General features: G+C 42.9%; 2 protein-coding genes across 4 annotated transcripts; both read left to right on the top strand.

Annotated features, from left to right (window-relative positions):
- Positions 1 to 5,127: 5,127 nt before the first annotated feature.
- LOC125550362 (phosphatidylinositol 4-phosphate 5-kinase 1-like) lies at positions 5,128 to 11,738 on the top strand. 3 transcript variants are annotated; one of them, XM_048713340.1, is made up of 10 exons: positions 5,128 to 5,439; positions 6,127 to 6,217; positions 6,507 to 7,553; positions 8,242 to 8,409; positions 9,075 to 9,240; positions 9,432 to 9,542; positions 9,628 to 9,815; positions 10,596 to 10,672; positions 10,893 to 11,058; positions 11,311 to 11,738. In XM_048713340.1, exons 2-10 carry the CDS (start codon positions 6,180 to 6,182, stop codon positions 11,567 to 11,569), a joined length of 2,220 nt encoding a protein of 739 aa, XP_048569297.1. In that variant the 5' UTR covers positions 5,128 to 5,439; positions 6,127 to 6,179; the 3' UTR covers positions 11,570 to 11,738. The 3 variants fall into 3 exon arrangements, with proteins under 3 accessions (XP_048569297.1, XP_048569296.1, XP_048569298.1); XM_048713339.1 differs by having other exon boundaries at positions 5,130 to 5,439; positions 10,518 to 10,672; XM_048713341.1 differs by having other exon boundaries at positions 5,219 to 5,378; positions 10,518 to 10,672.
- Positions 11,739 to 11,865: 127 nt separating this feature from the next.
- Positions 11,866 to 13,656, top strand: LOC125550364 (senescence-specific cysteine protease SAG39-like). Its single transcript, XM_048713342.1, has 2 exons — positions 11,866 to 12,914; positions 13,064 to 13,656. The coding sequence occupies exons 1-2, from the start codon at positions 12,482 to 12,484 to the stop codon at positions 13,654 to 13,656; spliced, it is 1,026 nt and encodes a 341-aa protein (XP_048569299.1). The 5' UTR covers positions 11,866 to 12,481.
- The last annotated feature ends 2,613 nt before the right edge of the window (positions 13,657 to 16,269 follow it).

Genomic DNA, 16,269 nt, shown 5'->3' with positions numbered 1-16,269 from the left:
CCTGTTGACTAAACTTCTCTCACAAGCAAAACATGATCACACCTTAGTACTCTTTGTGTGTTAATCACATAGCGATGTGAACTAGATTATTGACTCTAGTAAACCCTTTGGGTGTTGGTCACATGTCGATGTGAACTATGGGTGTTAATCACATGGTGATGTGAACTATTGGTATTAAATCACATGGCGATGTGAACTAGATTATTGACTCTAGTGCAAGTGGGAGACTGAAGGAAATATGCCCTAGAGGCAATAATAAAGTTATTATTTATTTCCTTATATCATGATAAATGTTTATTATTCATGCTAGAATTGTATTAATCAGAAACATAATACATGTGTGAATACATAGACAAATAGAGTGTCACTAGTATGCCTCTACTTGACTAGCTCGTTGATCAAAGATGGTTATGTTTCCTAACCATAGACATGAGTTGTCATTTGATTAACGAGATCACATCATTAGGAGAATGATGTGATTGACTTGACCCATTCCGTTAGCTTAGCACTTGATCGTTTAGTTTGTTGCTATTGCTTTCTTCATGACTTATATATGTTCCTATGACTATGAGATTATGCAACTCCCGTTTACCGGAGGAACACTTTGTGTGCCACCAAACGTCACAATGTAACTGGGTGATTATAAAGGTGCTCTACAGGTGTCTCCAAAGGTACTTGTTGGGTTGGCGTATTTCGAGATTAGGATTTGTCACTCCGATTGTCGGAGAGGTATCTCTGGGCCCACTCGGTAATGCACATCACTATAAGCCTTGCAAGCATTGCAACTAATGAGTTAGTTGCAGGATGATGTATTACAGAACGAGTAAAGATACTTGCCGGTAACGATATTGAACTAGGTATTGAGATACCGACGATCGAATCTCGGGCAAGTAACATACCGAGGACAAAGGGAACAACGTATGTTGTTATGCGGTCTGGCCGATAAAGATCTTCGTAGAATATGTAGGAGCCAATATGGACATCCAGGTCCCGCTATTGGTTATTGACCAGAGAGGTGTCTCGGTCATGTCTACATAGTTCTCGAACCTGTAGGGTCCGCACGCTTAACGTTCGTTGATGATATAGTACTATATGAGTTATGTATGTTGGTGATCGAATGTTGTTCGGAGACCCGGATGAGATTACGGACATGACGAGGAGCTCCGGAATGGTCCGGAGGTAAAGATTCATATATTGGATGAAATGGTTTGGCCAAGGGGTCAGGCCCATGGGGCTATAAGTCGGTGCAAAAGGAGTTTTGCGGAGGCCAGGGGGCCAAACGCCGGAGACCCTGGCGTCTGGCCCTGGGCCAAACGCCGGAGACCCTGGCATCTGGCCCTGGGCCAGACGCCGAGGCCCATGGCGTCTGGGCCAGACGCCAAGGATTGTGGCGTTTGGTCCTGGAGTCCGAGTGGGACTCTTGCCTTTCGGGCAAAACCGACTTTGAGGAGGCTTTTGCTCCAAGTTTCGACCCCAGGGCTCAACATATAAGTGGAGGGGCAGGGCTAACACCAAAGACACATCAAGAAACACCAAGCCGTGTGCCGGCAACCCCGTCCCCTCTAGTTTATCCTCCGTCCTAGTTTTCGTAGTGCTTAGGCGAAGCCCTGCGGAGATTGTTCTTCACCAACACGTCACCACGCCGTCGTGCTGCCGGAACTCATCTACTACTTCGTCCCTCTTGCTGGATCGAGAAGGCGATGACGTCACCGAGCCGAACGTGTCCAGAACTCGGAGGTGCCGTGCTTTTGGTACTTGGATCGGTCGGATCGTGAAGACGTACGACTACACCAACCGCGTTGATATAACGCTTCCGCGAACGGTCTACAAGGGTACGTAGACAACACTCTCCCCTCTCGTTGCTATGCATCACCATGATCTTGCGTGTGCGTAGGAAATTTTTGAAATTACTACGTTCCCCAACACTCATGAGCGATGATGATAACGCTATCAGAACAAAGGGTGAGGCGGAGCGCAACCACGTCAATGGGTTATCATAGAACTAAGGCATTCTCAAGGAATCTGGATTCATCACTAGTATGTGTGTCGCTTAATTGTGTGATGTATAATTGTAGGTTCATATCACATATCCACTTTTATATGTTTCTGTTTCTGGGTCAAGCGGAGTACAAATATGTGCATATTGCCACAACTCTGTAACACACGCCCACATTGTTCCTTTCCTGTTGGGTTAGAGCAACAATGATTAAGGGTCCCCGTGGACACAATTAGGGCGGTGTCCTTTGTTCTAGTATCTAAGTTATGTAAGGAGGGAGATAGCTTTTGTTACAACAACAACACCTTCGCTTCCCTACATCACTAAGACAGTAATATCCTTCATGTCTACATAGGCAGATGCTATGTGGTCGACTTCACATAGCACCACAAAGATAGGAACACAAACATACGAGGAGCATTATATATCTTATTAGAGTTCAACTGATGCACATACTAGGGTTTCTCCATATCCACGAGGCCTAGGGGTTTACTTACACATGGAGAGAACAAGCATCAGAAAGGTGTTCATGAAAACATCGGATGAATGATTAATTTAACACACATATGAATCCACATTAGGGTATTACAAAGGGATGAATGAAGATGTTGATGATAAGGTTGTGGATGACGATGAAGATCGATTTGATGACATGGTGGTGCCCTTCTGCCCCCCCCCCCCCCGCGAAGGTGAGGATTCATGGTTTGGAATGTGGTTCCGGTCTCTCTGTCCATCCTCTCAAGATCTGATCAGATGGGGTTGAAATAGTTGACGAGGGGAGGAGACGTCGTGTGGCACGACCGCTGGCACGAGCGCGTACAGTTGTACCAGACGTTGTCTTCTCCTCTAAAACGCTTGATGCGACTGATTTTCGAGAATTTTCTCCTTGCTACAAACCCTTACACTTCAGGGCCCAACAAATATCCATCTAATAGGCACATCATAATAGCCGATGATTTCATGAAGCAGAAGCCCGCTCGCTGGCCTTTTTGGTCTAAACAATCCGATCCGCCTCCCCCCCGCCCCTGCCCCTAGCTTGGTTGCCCTGGTGTCTCTGAAGAAATTGATGTCCCCGTCACGCCCCTACCTTTCTGTGCCGCTGTGTCGTCGGTACAAGGGAATACATGAATTTCATGTGGTGTTGGATGAGAATTTACACGTATTTTCAATTGGATGTTTTTTGAAATTCATGAACATTTTAGAATATGATGACTTTTTTAATTTGATGAAAATTTTTAATTGAATAAAAATAAGTTGAATTGGATGAACAATTTTGAATATGATGATTTTTTTAAATTCATGAACAATTTAGAATATGATTAACACTTTTTAGTTTGATGATATTAAAACTTCTTAGTTTGATGATTCTTTTAATTTTATGAAAATAATTTGAATTGGATGGACATTTTGGAATATGATGATTTTTTTTCAAATTCACGATCAATTTAGAATATGATGACATTTTCTTAATTTGATGTTTTTTAATTCAATAAAAATATTTTGAATTTGATGAACATTTTTTAATATGATCACCTTTTAAAAAATTCATGAACAATTTAGAATATGATGAATTTTCTAATTTTATGAAAATAAATTGGTTTAGACGACCATTTTTTCAAATTGATGAAAATATTTTGAATTTTATGAACATTATTTGAATTCGATGAACAAAAAATGTTCATGGTTTAAAAAAATGTTTGCGAAAATAGAAAAAGAACAAAGAAAAAAAATAAAAAGGAAAAATAAAAAAGGGAAAAACAAAAGGCCCAAAAGAAAACCAAAAATATTAGAAGAGAGAAGCCCGTTCTACTTGAGCCAGCCCAAATTCACATAGCAATGCCCAGGAGCACTGGCGATTTCTACTCAACAGGCTTGAACAAGCTCAAGCCTGTCCTCAAAAATCGCCAAAAAAATCACTACCAAGCGCACTAGTTAGGCCTAGCCCAGAAAATAGCATCTTCCAGCCATCTTATTGCATCACGCTGCACTACCTTCAAAAAAATTAGCATATTTGAAGTTGAGCCTACCCTCCATTCGCGTCCTATATTCGCCACTGCTAGGAGGATGCATGTTTGGTCGCTATCGAGCAGCCAGCACATGAAAGAGGATCCACCATCATTTTACCCCTCCAAATTTCAAGTGTCATGCTAAAAAGATCATGACAACCCTATAAATGGTGCTAAAAACATCAACTTGGACCGCACTTCATGTACCATGTGTGGCCTTAAGGCCCCCCGGCCCGCAATTAAAAGGAACGTGCCGTCTCCAGCCTTAAGGCATGGCTCTTGCAATCACCTTGTTCCATGGCGGGCCGAAGGCCGGCCCGACCCTTTTACCTGCAGGATAGTTCACCGTTTCTTATTTTTGACATAGCTTACGTCTCATGGCAGGCGGTCCACCCGCAGGATAATAAGGCGTGAAGCGAACGCTCACTTGTAGCATGACGTTTGCTCAAAAAAAGGAAGAAAAAAACTTGTAGCATGGCGCACACTCGAACGACCAACGGACCCGTAGTAAGGCCCTGTTTGTTTCGGATTTTGGGACCAGATTCAGCTTCACAAGAATCTGAAACAAACAAATATTTAAAATCAGCTTCGCCAGTGAAGCTGAATCTGAATTTGGGCCATTTTTAACGTAATTTTCTGAAGCACCTTAAAATATACTTGGGTTTGCGAACCAGCTTTGCCACAGAAGCGAATCCACCACGGGTGATTAAAATCCAAGAGAATCTAGAACGAACGGGGCCTAAAAATATCCTGGCACAAGCAGGGAAAAGAAAAATCCGAATTCCAAACATAGGCGTCGGTCGGTCGAGGACGTGGACGCGACGGGGATGAGGTCCGGATTCCCCGTCCCCATCGGGCACGCCGCCGTCCACAGGTCATCAATCAGGATAGACCCCGGCCATGCCGCGGCGCCCGAACGCGGGACACGCGGCAGCGCCCCCCGGTCCGCTCGCGCCCGAGCAGCGCGAAAAATATTGTCGCCGCCGAAAGGCCCACCAATTATCGATGGCGGAATACGATGCTCGTTCCCGGCCTACTAGTCGTAGTCCTATCGCGTGGTCGATCGCGTCGCGGGGGCCAGGTGAGGTGAGGTGAGGGGGGAACAGGGGGAGAAAAAATCTGGGCGGGGTGGGGGGGGGGGGGGGGGGATTGGTCGGCGCCAGCTCCCCCGCGCACCCGCAACGTGGGGTGCTGATCCCGGGCCCCACCCCTGTCCCCTTCTCCTTTCTGCCCTCTGGACTCTGGTACCCCTCCCTTTCCCCCTGCCTGCCCCTCGCCCCGTTCTCGCTGCGATCGTGATCCCGTTGGCTGGCTCTCCAGGAGGCGGATCGGAATCGGATGGGCGCGCGGTCTCCCCGGCCGGCGGCGTGCTACAGGCGAGCTTCATGAGCTCCTCCTCCTCCTCCTTCTCCTTTCGGCTGCTTCCGGCCAGCTGAGGTACGGGCTCTGTTCGTGCTTGCTCTGGTTCCCAGGCCTGTTGCTGTTGGTTCGCTCCGTGAATTGCTTGGGATTGGGGGAGCTTCGGGTCCGCGGCTTGGCGAGAAGCGGTGCTGCGAGGGCTGCCAGTTCTAGCTTGAATTTCTAGCTTGAATTCAACTGGTTCCGACTTCTCCTGCTTTAATTTGGCGACGGTGATACAGTCAGTAGTGACTCTACTTATTACTTTGCGGCGGCGTTTCTCAGTTTTGCCGCGAATTTGACTGGCTGCCTGGTTGCTGCAAAGGGGCCTTCTGTGATCCGAGGCTCCTTTCTCGTCCACAGATAACTGTAACTTTTTTATAGCCTTTCTTGCTTGTAGGTAGCATAACCGTTGTCAAACATGTTTGACGCTCTGCTTTACTATTTGTTTTACCGACGATTCGATGATAGATGCCCAAGTGATGTGACGTGTCTGCCGCGCGCCTATTAGAATGTTTGCGCCGGGGCACCAGTAGCAGTAGAATTCTTCTTCTGTGTTACTACTGTATTGGTTTGACTATTACTAGAGTACTAGTAATACAATTCTTCTTCTGTGTTACTACTACTACTACTGTATTTGTTTGACTAGTACAGTACTAGTACACATGCTTCTCCCAACAAAGACAAAGCGCACATTGCTTGACAGCTTCCTCTGCTTTGTTTCAGGCCATCTAGAGCGATATTTGTGTGGCTTCTCAGCTATTCCTGTGGACCTTGACATGGCCGGCGCAGAGACAAGCAACGGGAACGCCCAGAGGTGTGCTAACTCACATTTCTAATATTGGCCTGCCTTACTGTTTTGGTACAAATAGCAAGTGTTTCTTCAGTGCTTTCCCTGAATACTGAAACCCGCATTAAAATGAGAGCCTGGTTTGCAGCTGCACGATACACCATTAATTGAATTATTATTACTAGATTTATTTATACAATTCATTTTCAGGAACTACTTGGTATAGAAATTTGAATACATGTAATGGATTGTTGCTTTTAGCCTGATTCTTTTCTTCTGATTTTTATTTTTGCGGCTATTCTTTTCTTCTGATTAGGGGGGATACCCTTCCAAATGGAGACGTCTATGTGGGCAACTTCGATGGGTTAGTGCCTCATGGAATGGGGAAGTATATGTGGACGGATGGGTCCCTTTATGACGGCGAGTGGGATAAAAGCAAAATGACGGGGAGAGGAATGATCCAGTGGCCTTCAGGCGCATCCTATGAAGGCGACTTCCGCGGAGGTTTCATCGACGGAACAGGCACTTTCAAGGGGGTCGACGGCTCGGTTTACAAAGGTTCCTGGAGGATGAACAAAAAGCAGGGAATGGGGACAATGGTTTACTCCAACTCTGACAGTTATGAAGGTTTGTGGAACGAGGGTTTACCGGATGGATATGGTAAATACACATGGGCTGCTGGCAACATCTACATTGGAAGCTGGAAATCAGGTAGCATGAACGGCCGAGGCGTAATGCAGTGGATAAATGGTGATACTCTTGACTGTAATTGGCTCAGTGGGCTGGCTCATGGCAAAGGCTACTGCAAATACGCATCAGGAGCATGTTACATTGGTACATGGGACAGGGGAGTCAAGGATGGCCATGGCATATTTTATCAACCAGGAAGTAAAATACCTTGTAACCTTGAAGTTTCTGAGTGTGCAACAGATAATGATGGTACAAGTGCTTCAAGTTCTAGTAATGAAAAGGTCAAAGTTGGACTGTTGTTTCTATTGCAAAACCTGTGCAACAAATGGGGGCTACGTAGGTTTTTTCATCGTCCCAGGCGCATTTCAAATGGCACAACACCAATTTTTGTTGATGATTCTGGAAACCACTTACCACAAGATCCACCCAATAAATCCTTGTCAAGTAAGGAGCATTTACAAAACAGTGATGTTCATAAGGATTTGGTCTACGAACGGGAATATATACAAGGAGTGCTTATCTCCGAACAGCCAAAAGGCAAACATTCTGGAATGTTGGACAGCGGTGAAACACAGGAAAATACCTGGCAAAAACAAGAAAGAGGGCCAATGGAGACTATTTACAAGGGCCACAGGAGCTATTTTCTAATGCTTAATTTGCAACTCGGCATCAGGTGAGCGCTGACTAGCATCAATCTGTCGCTGCAAGTTTCTGTGTCATCTGAACTTAGCCACAGGAATCTACCTTATGTTTTTCTTTTTTGCATAGTGCGTATATATGTTTAAGGCTGGCACACCCTGTTTAAATGAAGTAAGCTATGTAAGTAGGAATGAGTACTTGTAGATCTCAGGCACCAGAGTAACAAACACTTATTAATTCAAGCGCAGTATTACTGCCTGAAAGATCAGCATTCAGTAGTCAGTTCAGTGCAAAAGATTAACAAGTAGTCATAGTTTTTCTTATTTGAGTACAAAAAAGTAGTTTCTTCTTTTGAGGAAAGAGGTCAATACTGGCTCCAGATAATCAATATGGTCCATGTTGTATAAAGGAATATTTTATCTTTGAGGAAAATGTATAATAAACTAATGTAACTTATAGTATTCCATACATGAGCATTTTCCATTTTGGTAATAAAACAATCGTTCACAAATGCTTGTCACTGTCACATTTTCTTGGCATGTGTTCCAACACCACATCTATTAAGTACTATATGCCTATACCCATCAAACCATCTCTTTAATTCCACTGCTTTGTTGTTTGTTCGAGTTATTTTTGCTATCAGATGTTCCATTAGTCAAATCATCATTTCGTTTAGTGATGTTCCATTAGCTACTGATTGACCAGACAACAATGATTTTCAGGTATACCGTGGGTAAAATCACCCCTGTACCTTTACGTGAAGTTCGTTCAAATGATTTTGGACCTAGGGCCCGGATAATAATGTACTTCCCTTGTGAAGGCTCGCAGTATACCCCTCCACACTGCTCTGTCAATTTCTTTTGGAAAGATTATTGTCCTATGGTCTTCCGGTACGTCTCTTTCCAATTTGCAAAGTTACATTAATTTATAATTACTAGTGCACTCTTATTATTTCCTCTGATTGGATTTTAAATCTATGTCTCACTCATCCACAGTTAAATATTTGTGTGCTTCTCCCTGGTTCACCATTCCCTAACTGACGTAGAAAATGATGAAGGAATTAATTTGAATGTATAATTCATCATCTGAACTAAGAAGAAGCAGAAGGGTTAGACACCCTGTTTCTATAAGCACAAAAAATAGTACTAAATCTCAAACAAATAAGTTGCCGCCGTTCCAGAAACAAGCGAGAAACTCATGGTCACAACATTCATGAAGTTTTCTTATAAAATGTTCATGAAGTACTGTGGCTGGTCGGAAGGAGACACAGCATAAAGACCGCCACTCATGCTGAAGTGTGTGCCACGAATAATAGTTTGCACATTTCTAACTGTTTCATAATTCAACTGTTTTTGTTTATTCAGAGTATAAACTGTAATAGTGCATGTATCATATTTGTTGAAACAATGCCGGATGACACAGACTGAAGAAAAAATTCCATCAACCCTGAACCTTGATAGTGTCTTTTGCTTTCTTTGATTTTCTCCAAAGATAATCATTTTCTAAGTAACAAACCTATGAATCATTTTCTAAGTGACAAACCTATGTTTGCTAGGAATCTTCGGGAAATGTTTCATATTGATGCCGCAGATTACATGATGTCCATATGTGGGGGTGATAGTCTAAAGGAGCTTTCTTCACCTGGGAAAAGTGGCAGTATTTTCTATCTTTCCCAGGACGAACGATTTGTTATAAAAACATTGAGAAAAAGTGAACTGAAGGTATGGTTCTTAAGATTTTTTATGAGTATGTTTTCCCTGTTTACATTTGCAACCAGGAATTCTGTTTCTTGCAGTAATTAAAATATGAATAAACGGTAAAAGTGAGCTTTACCGCCGAAAAAAAACTGTCTCCCTTGTTGAGTGATAAGATATGCCTACTGCAGATTGGTTTGATGTAATACGTCCTGCAGATACTGTTGAAGATGCTTCCAAAATATTACAATCATGTCAAAGCTTATGATAATACTCTCATTACGAAATTTTTTGGCGTGCACAGGATTACGCTAAAAGCTGGAAAAAAGGTACATGGTCATATTTTTGGTGCACTATTGTAGTTCAGCTCATATGCATTTGCCATAGTTATTGCCATCTATGGTGCTATTGCAGGTCCGTTTTGTTGTGATGGGTAATATGTTCTGCACTGAGCTGCGAATTCACCGTAAGTACGACTTGAAGGGATCTACACAGGGCCGGTCAACAAAAAAGCAAAAAATTAATGAGAACACAACATTAAAGGATCTTGACCTAGCACATGCATTTCATGTTGATAAATCGTGGAGGCAAGCGCTTTTCAGGTAGGCTGTTCCTTCGTTGATCTGTATATTTTCCATATTTCTATAGTTTATTTTCTTGTTTTGTCTGTGGTGGTAGCTTTAAGAGTTCACAACCCTTATATTTTACGACTTCACATTTTAGAAATTTGTTCCAATGGGTCCCTGTACATACCAAAGAAAGTACTCCTAAATGATATGAATTAAATTGCTACTTCAGCCCCTGAATCTCTGTATCTACCGATTGTTTACTACTATTTTATGAAAAACTATTTTTTTTCTCAATATAAGACGCACGCACATGGTAGGTCTTTGATCTTTATTTTTGTATTGTTTGGATGGATGAGGGATATTAAAAAGAGAAAACATTATGTGTGCAAGTACTAGCAAGGAACCCTTGTGTTGCCGCCGATTAAAAGAATCATACTACATGTTTCCAAGAGTAATTATTTATTTAATCGAGGTGTTGCTCAGCGCATGCATAAAATTCATGGTAGATTGGGTGTATGGAATCTCTGTAGTTGAGCTTGACATATTACTGCACCATTTCTGCTGTATTGTTTTTTCTGGAACCAGTTTCAAAAATAGGAAACCATCGTTGCTTATGAAACCTTGAAATCTCCTTTTAGGACATGAAGCGTTGAACATTAATAAACATATGATTCAACAATTGACAATTTGATGATAAGTGCAAACTGCTAACTACTTTTGTCAACCGATTTTCAGGCAGATAGCTCTTGATAGTATGTTCCTGGAATCCCAATCGATTATTGACTATAGCATGCTATTGGGAATCCATTTCAGAGCCCCCAATCACTTGAAGACTGCCACGTCACATCAGAATACACTCGAAAGCAGTGGAATTACGTCTGCAATGGATTGTATGTACCCAGTACCCTACCTCAAGTACAGATGAGTAGTATTTATGTTCCTCTAAATGGTGAACTTTCCTTAAATCGGAAGTTGAAACAGATTGCACGCTTGTACACTCTGTTTTGTTTCTTAGTCTCATTGGATTGGTATCAATTCCCTACCTTCAGCTTTTGGCTTCCTTCTATTGCCTAAGAGTGATAGTTTGTCTTTTTTTTTTACCTTAATCAGGTAACGTGCCACTGCATTGTGAGGATGCGAACTCCTCAAAGGGATTTCTTCTAGTTGCTCACGAGCCAGGTACGACCGTAGGCGGTTCCCACATCAGAGGGAGCATGGTTAGAGCATCAGAAGGTGGTTACGAAGAAGTCGATCTTGTTCTGCCAGACACCGGCAGGTAGATCTTCTTAACTTCATCTAAAATATTCTACAATTTTACCCAATACTTGGACATATGTTGCTGCACTGTCCCGAGTCCGTGAATTCAAGTGTTAACGAAAAAGGTTATACTTCCGTTTTATGCTCTTATTTTTTTGAAAGTTACTTTTTTGAGTTGTATTTTTCTGAAAGTTAAAAGTCCTGCATGGTTAAAAAACTTACAATAACCAAGACAAGTCGTGTTTCTGATTCCTGTGACGTCTATATTCAGGTTCCGTGTGCAGCTAGGGGTGAACATGCCGGCCCGAGCTCGGAAATTGCTGGAAAGCACGGACGCGGTCGAGGAGTACGACGTTGTGCTCTACCTCGGCATCATAGACATACTGCAGGAGTACAACACGTCCAAGAGGGTAGAGCATGCGGTCAAATCGCTCAAGTTCGACCCCCTTTCGATATCATCTGTTGATCCGAACTTGTATTCGAAACGATTCGTTAGTTTCTTGGAGAGGGTTTTCCCTGAGCAAGACTAAAATAGAGAGGACATGAACGGTACATAGCAGTAATGGGTATTTTTGTTTTCTGGTTGTTGTTTTTGTTGTAAAGAATGAACATATTCTTCACTGGAAATACTCGATAGGCAAACATATAGTTCTTGTGCAGCTCCACAAAAGTTATTATACTGGTGATTATTTCCCCTTCTGTATGTCACGTGCCAGAAAGTGGCTATGAAATGCGCCTCCGTGGAGCCTTTCCCGTCAGCTGTGTTCGTCTCCCCGGCAATCTCCGCTGCTTCTTTGAACTAACTGTGAGTCTGTGACTCGTGGGTGAGGGCATGATCAGAAAAGGCCCAATGGTTTCCTTGCTTTATTTGTTTTTTTATTGTTGTTATCGTCGTGCATCTTTGAACTAACTAAGTACTAGTACTAGAGAATAATTTTATGGACTTTCAGATCAAACTAAGTTAAGTACTCTCTAATTTAATATAACTTTTATCAGCGACAATTAATATAGATCGGAGGGAGTACTAAAGAATAATTTTATTGACTTTCAGATCAGCCAAATTCCTCCACTCTGTCTGAACTGTTCTAAAATATATACTTTTGTAGTTGCAATACTGCCCTGCCCTGCCCGGCAGTTTATTTTTCTCATTGTTTATTATTCACCAGACACGAACTAGGGGTAGTATAATACTCTACGCCACCACTGACTCTAGGGGCCAGAGCTGAATTAAGCTAAAAGTACTACGCTGTTCTTCACAAGATTGTTTATTCCATCTGTTAATTAACTTCACCGCTACGCTGTTATTCATCTTCACACTATCATCCGAGGGCACGCCGTGTCTTCTACGTACACGTGCACCACTACAGCTATATAAACACATCCCATTCCACACATTGTGGACAGACCAAACCACCAGTAATCAAGCACCAATCGAGCAGATCATGGCCATTCCCAAGACTTTGCTTCTTGCCATCGTAGGCTGCATCTGCTTATGCAGCAGTGCTGTTATGTCAGCTCGCGAGCTCAACGACGCGACCATGGTGGAGAGGCATGAGCAGTGGATGGCGAAGTTCAACCGCCTTTACAAGGACGGCACCGAGAAGGCACATCGGTATGAGGTGTTCAAGGCCAACGTTGCCTTCATCGAGTCGTTCAACGCCGGAAACCACAAGTTCTGGCTCGGTGTCAACCAGTTTACCGACCTCACCAATGATGAGTTCAAGGCAACCAAGACCAACAAGGGCCTCAAGAGGAGCGGTAGCCAGGCTCCAACCGGGTTCAAGTACAACAATGTCAGCACCGATGCACTTCCAGCCGCTGTTGATTGGAGAACCAAGGGTGCCGTTACTCCTATCAAAGACCAAGGCCAATGTGGTAAGCAAATTTTTGTAGTACTCCCTTAGTTTATTTTTGGTTCGCATATTAGGTTTGTCTTAAGTCAAACTTTCTGAAGTTTGGCCAAGTTTATATATCATGTTCCCATGATAACTGAAATCACACTAAGGACAACGCTATTATTGCAGGCTGCTGCTGGGCCTTTTCAGCTGTAGCCGCAACCGAAGGCATTGTGAAGTTGAGCTCCGGGAAGCTAGTCTCTCTGTCGGAACAAGAGCTAGTTGACTGTGACGTTCATGGTGTTGATCAGGGTTGTGAGGGTGGTGAGATGGACGATGCCTTCAAGTTCATCATCAAGAATGGCGGCCTCACCACCGAGGCCAACTACCCCTACACGGCACAAGACGGACAATGTAAGATAAGCATTGCAAGCAACAGTGTTGCAACCATCAAGGGCTACGAGGATGTGCCCGCCAACGACGAATCTTCTCTTATGAAAGCCGTGGCTAACCAGCCTGTGTCAATAGCTGTGGACGGAGGGGATGTCATATTTCAACATTACTCCGGCGGGGTAATGACCGGCTCATGTGGGACTGATTTGGACCATGGCATAGCAGCTATTGGATATGGCATGACAAGTGACGGAACTAAGTATTGGCTACTGAAAAACTCATGGGGCACGACATGGGGCGAGAGTGGGTACCTTAGAATGGAGAAGGATATTTCTGACAAGAGTGGTATGTGTGGCTTGGCCATGCAACCTTCCTACCCCACCAAGTAGAGGAAGTACATTGCCACATATAGCTACAAATACTGCTGAAATATACATACTTTTGTCTATATGTATGCACCTTCCATTACACTACCTTGGTTGTTGTTTGTAAAGTCGTGAATGTTCTGTCAATATATATAAAGAAGACGGATGACTTCAAGCTTAATACTCTATGAGGATGTTTACGCTGAAACCCATCTTGTTTGAATCCAATCATTAATTGGAACATTTTTTTCCAGAATGAGAGAATGTTCCTGATCTTTGGATCGATGAATGTGCACAACCATCTTACTACAGAATGTTAATACATAGTATTTCACTACACTAAAAAGGTACAACAATACACAACAATTCGTACCCACTCATGATTCCACTACTAGGCCGTCACTCATATCTGCTAAATAAAGCTCGAACTACCATCTTCAAGCGGCTCCATCCAAAATCTGAATACCTTGTGCTTTTCACACGCTGCAGTAAAGCACATATAATAACCAAAAGAAATTCGAAAATCTCACTTTTGAGGGTGTCTATTTCTTTTTCTTTCTTTATTTTTGATCTTGAAACCATAGGAGAGGCTCCTACTGTGCTATATTAAATATAGGGTGACTTTACATGATAGTACAAGGTATTGATGGGAGTCCTCAAGGAAGGAAGAAACTAAAGAAGTACTAGCAGAAAGAAAAACCTAAGTGTTTAAGATTTGTAAGGAGATCAAGGAGGGATTATAAAATTACAAAGAACGAGCTAACAGAGTAATGTAGTCCCAAAAAGCTTTGTCCACTCTATATTTTAGCCAAGAGAAGATCTGACTTGGTCCTCTCTCTCCAAGCGGCCAAAGTAGGATTGATGTGCCTGAAAATGAAGTTGTTTCGCTCTTTCCAAATATTCCAGGCAACAATACCCACAATCTCAAAAAGTAAGTCTCCGAAGAAGCTCTGTTTAACAGCTTGGATGGCCTCAATCCGCGTTTGATGCAGACTCCATGAAATTGCAACTTTCAGCCAACAAGCCACACTAAACGGACACGCGATGATCAAATGGTCAATTGTCTTTTTGGTTCCAGGGTGTCTATTTTTTTACTAAATATGGCCGAGGTAGCATTAATCAACACGCTAGGTAGGTCAAACCTGGGTTGGACCTGTGCATTTTCATACTTATTACAGGCTGACGCGCGCTTTGTCATCCTGTTCTTCGGTCAAGAGTTTAGGTTTTTTATGGAGGTTATTACGAGCTGTTGCTTCATTGTGTGTTTAACCTGAGTTAGACCGGTTTTTAATTATGTTGTTGTTATTTTTTTGTTGTCTACGCTCTTATACAGTAGAGGCAATATCTGTTGTACGAGGTGGGCTGAGTTGTTCTGTGTCTGGCTGTGCAATTCTTACATGCAATATATAACGGTCCAAGAAGGTCGAATGGTTTCTTTGCTTCATTGTTTCTTTATTGTTGTTATCGTCATGCATCTTTGAACTAACTAAGTACTAGAGAATAATTTTATGGACTTTAGGTCAAACTAAATTAAGTACTCCCCGATTTAGTATAACATTTTACTAAATCATATAGATTGACAGGAGTACTAGAGAATAATTTATTGACTTTCAGATCAGCCAAACTCTTCCGCTCTGTCTGGACTGTTCTGAAATTTATACTTTCGTAGCTGCAATATTGCCCTGCCCCGCCCGGCAGTTTATTTTTCTCGTTTTTAATTTTTCACCAGGCAGGAACTAGGGGTAGTACTATAATACTCGACGCCACCGTTGACTCCAGGGGCCAAAGCTGAATTAAGTTAAAAGTACTACTCGTATCCACAATCACAAGATTATTTATTCCATCTGCTAATTAACTTCACCGCTACGTTGTTATTCATCTTCACACTATCATTCGAGAGCAAACCGTGCCTTCTACGTACATGTGCAGGACTGCAGCTATATAAACACATTGCATTCCACACATTCTCGACAGACCAAACCACCAGCAACTAAGCACTAATCGAGCACATCATGGCCATCCCCAAGGGTTTTCTTCTTGCCATTCTAGGCTGCATGTGCTTATGCAGTAGTACAGTCATGTCAGCTCGCGAGCTCGGCGACGCGGCCATGGTGAAGAGGCATGAGCAGTGGATGGCGAAGTTCAACCGTGTTTACAAGGACAACACTGAGAAGGTGCGGCGGTTCGAGGTGTTCAAGACCAACCGAAGGTTTGTATTAGGTTTGTATTAAATCAAACTTTCCAAAGTTTGACCAAAGTATATATATCATTCTATCATGATAACTGAAATCACACTAAGGATAACACTATCATTGCAGGCTGTTGTTGGGCCTCTTCAGCTGTAGCCGCAACCGAAGGCATTGTGAAGTTGAGCACCGGGAAGCTTGTCTCTCTGTCGGAATAAGAGCTAGTTGACTGTGACGTTCATGGTGTTGATCAGGGTTGAGATGGTGGTGAGATGGATGACGCCTTCAAGTTCATCATCAAGAATGGTGGCCTCACCACTGAGGCCAACTACCCCTACACGGCACAAGATGGACAATGCAAGACTAGCATTGCAAGCAACAATGTTGCAACCATCAAGGGCTACGAGGATGTGCCTGAAAGTGCGTTATATCGACTAGAGGGGGGGTGAAT

This window comes from Triticum urartu, chromosome 4 (genome assembly GCF_003073215.2).
Source record: "Triticum urartu cultivar G1812 chromosome 4, Tu2.1, whole genome shotgun sequence".
Lineage (NCBI taxonomy): Eukaryota > Viridiplantae > Streptophyta > Magnoliopsida > Poales > Poaceae > Triticum > Triticum urartu.
This window is presented reverse-complemented; position numbering and strand designations above follow the sequence as displayed.

Coding starts and splice junctions, on each gene's coding strand:
- LOC125550362 (XM_048713339.1), top strand. CDS start 6,180: ATGGCCGGCGCAGAGACAAGCAACGGGAACGCCCAGAG. Junction 8,410..9,074: donor TATTGTCCTATGGTCTTCCG/GTACGTCTCTTT, acceptor TATGTTTGCTAG/GAATCTTCGGGAAATGTTTC. Junction 9,816..10,517: donor TGGAGGCAAGCGCTTTTCAG/GTAGGCTGTTCC, acceptor ACCGATTTTCAG/GCAGATAGCTCTTGATAGTA.
- LOC125550364 (XM_048713342.1), top strand. CDS start 12,482: ATGGCCATTCCCAAGACTTTGCTTCTTGCCATCGTAGGCTGCATCTGC. Junction 12,915..13,063: donor CAAAGACCAAGGCCAATGTG/GTAAGCAAATTT, acceptor CTATTATTGCAG/GCTGCTGCTGGGCCTTTTCA.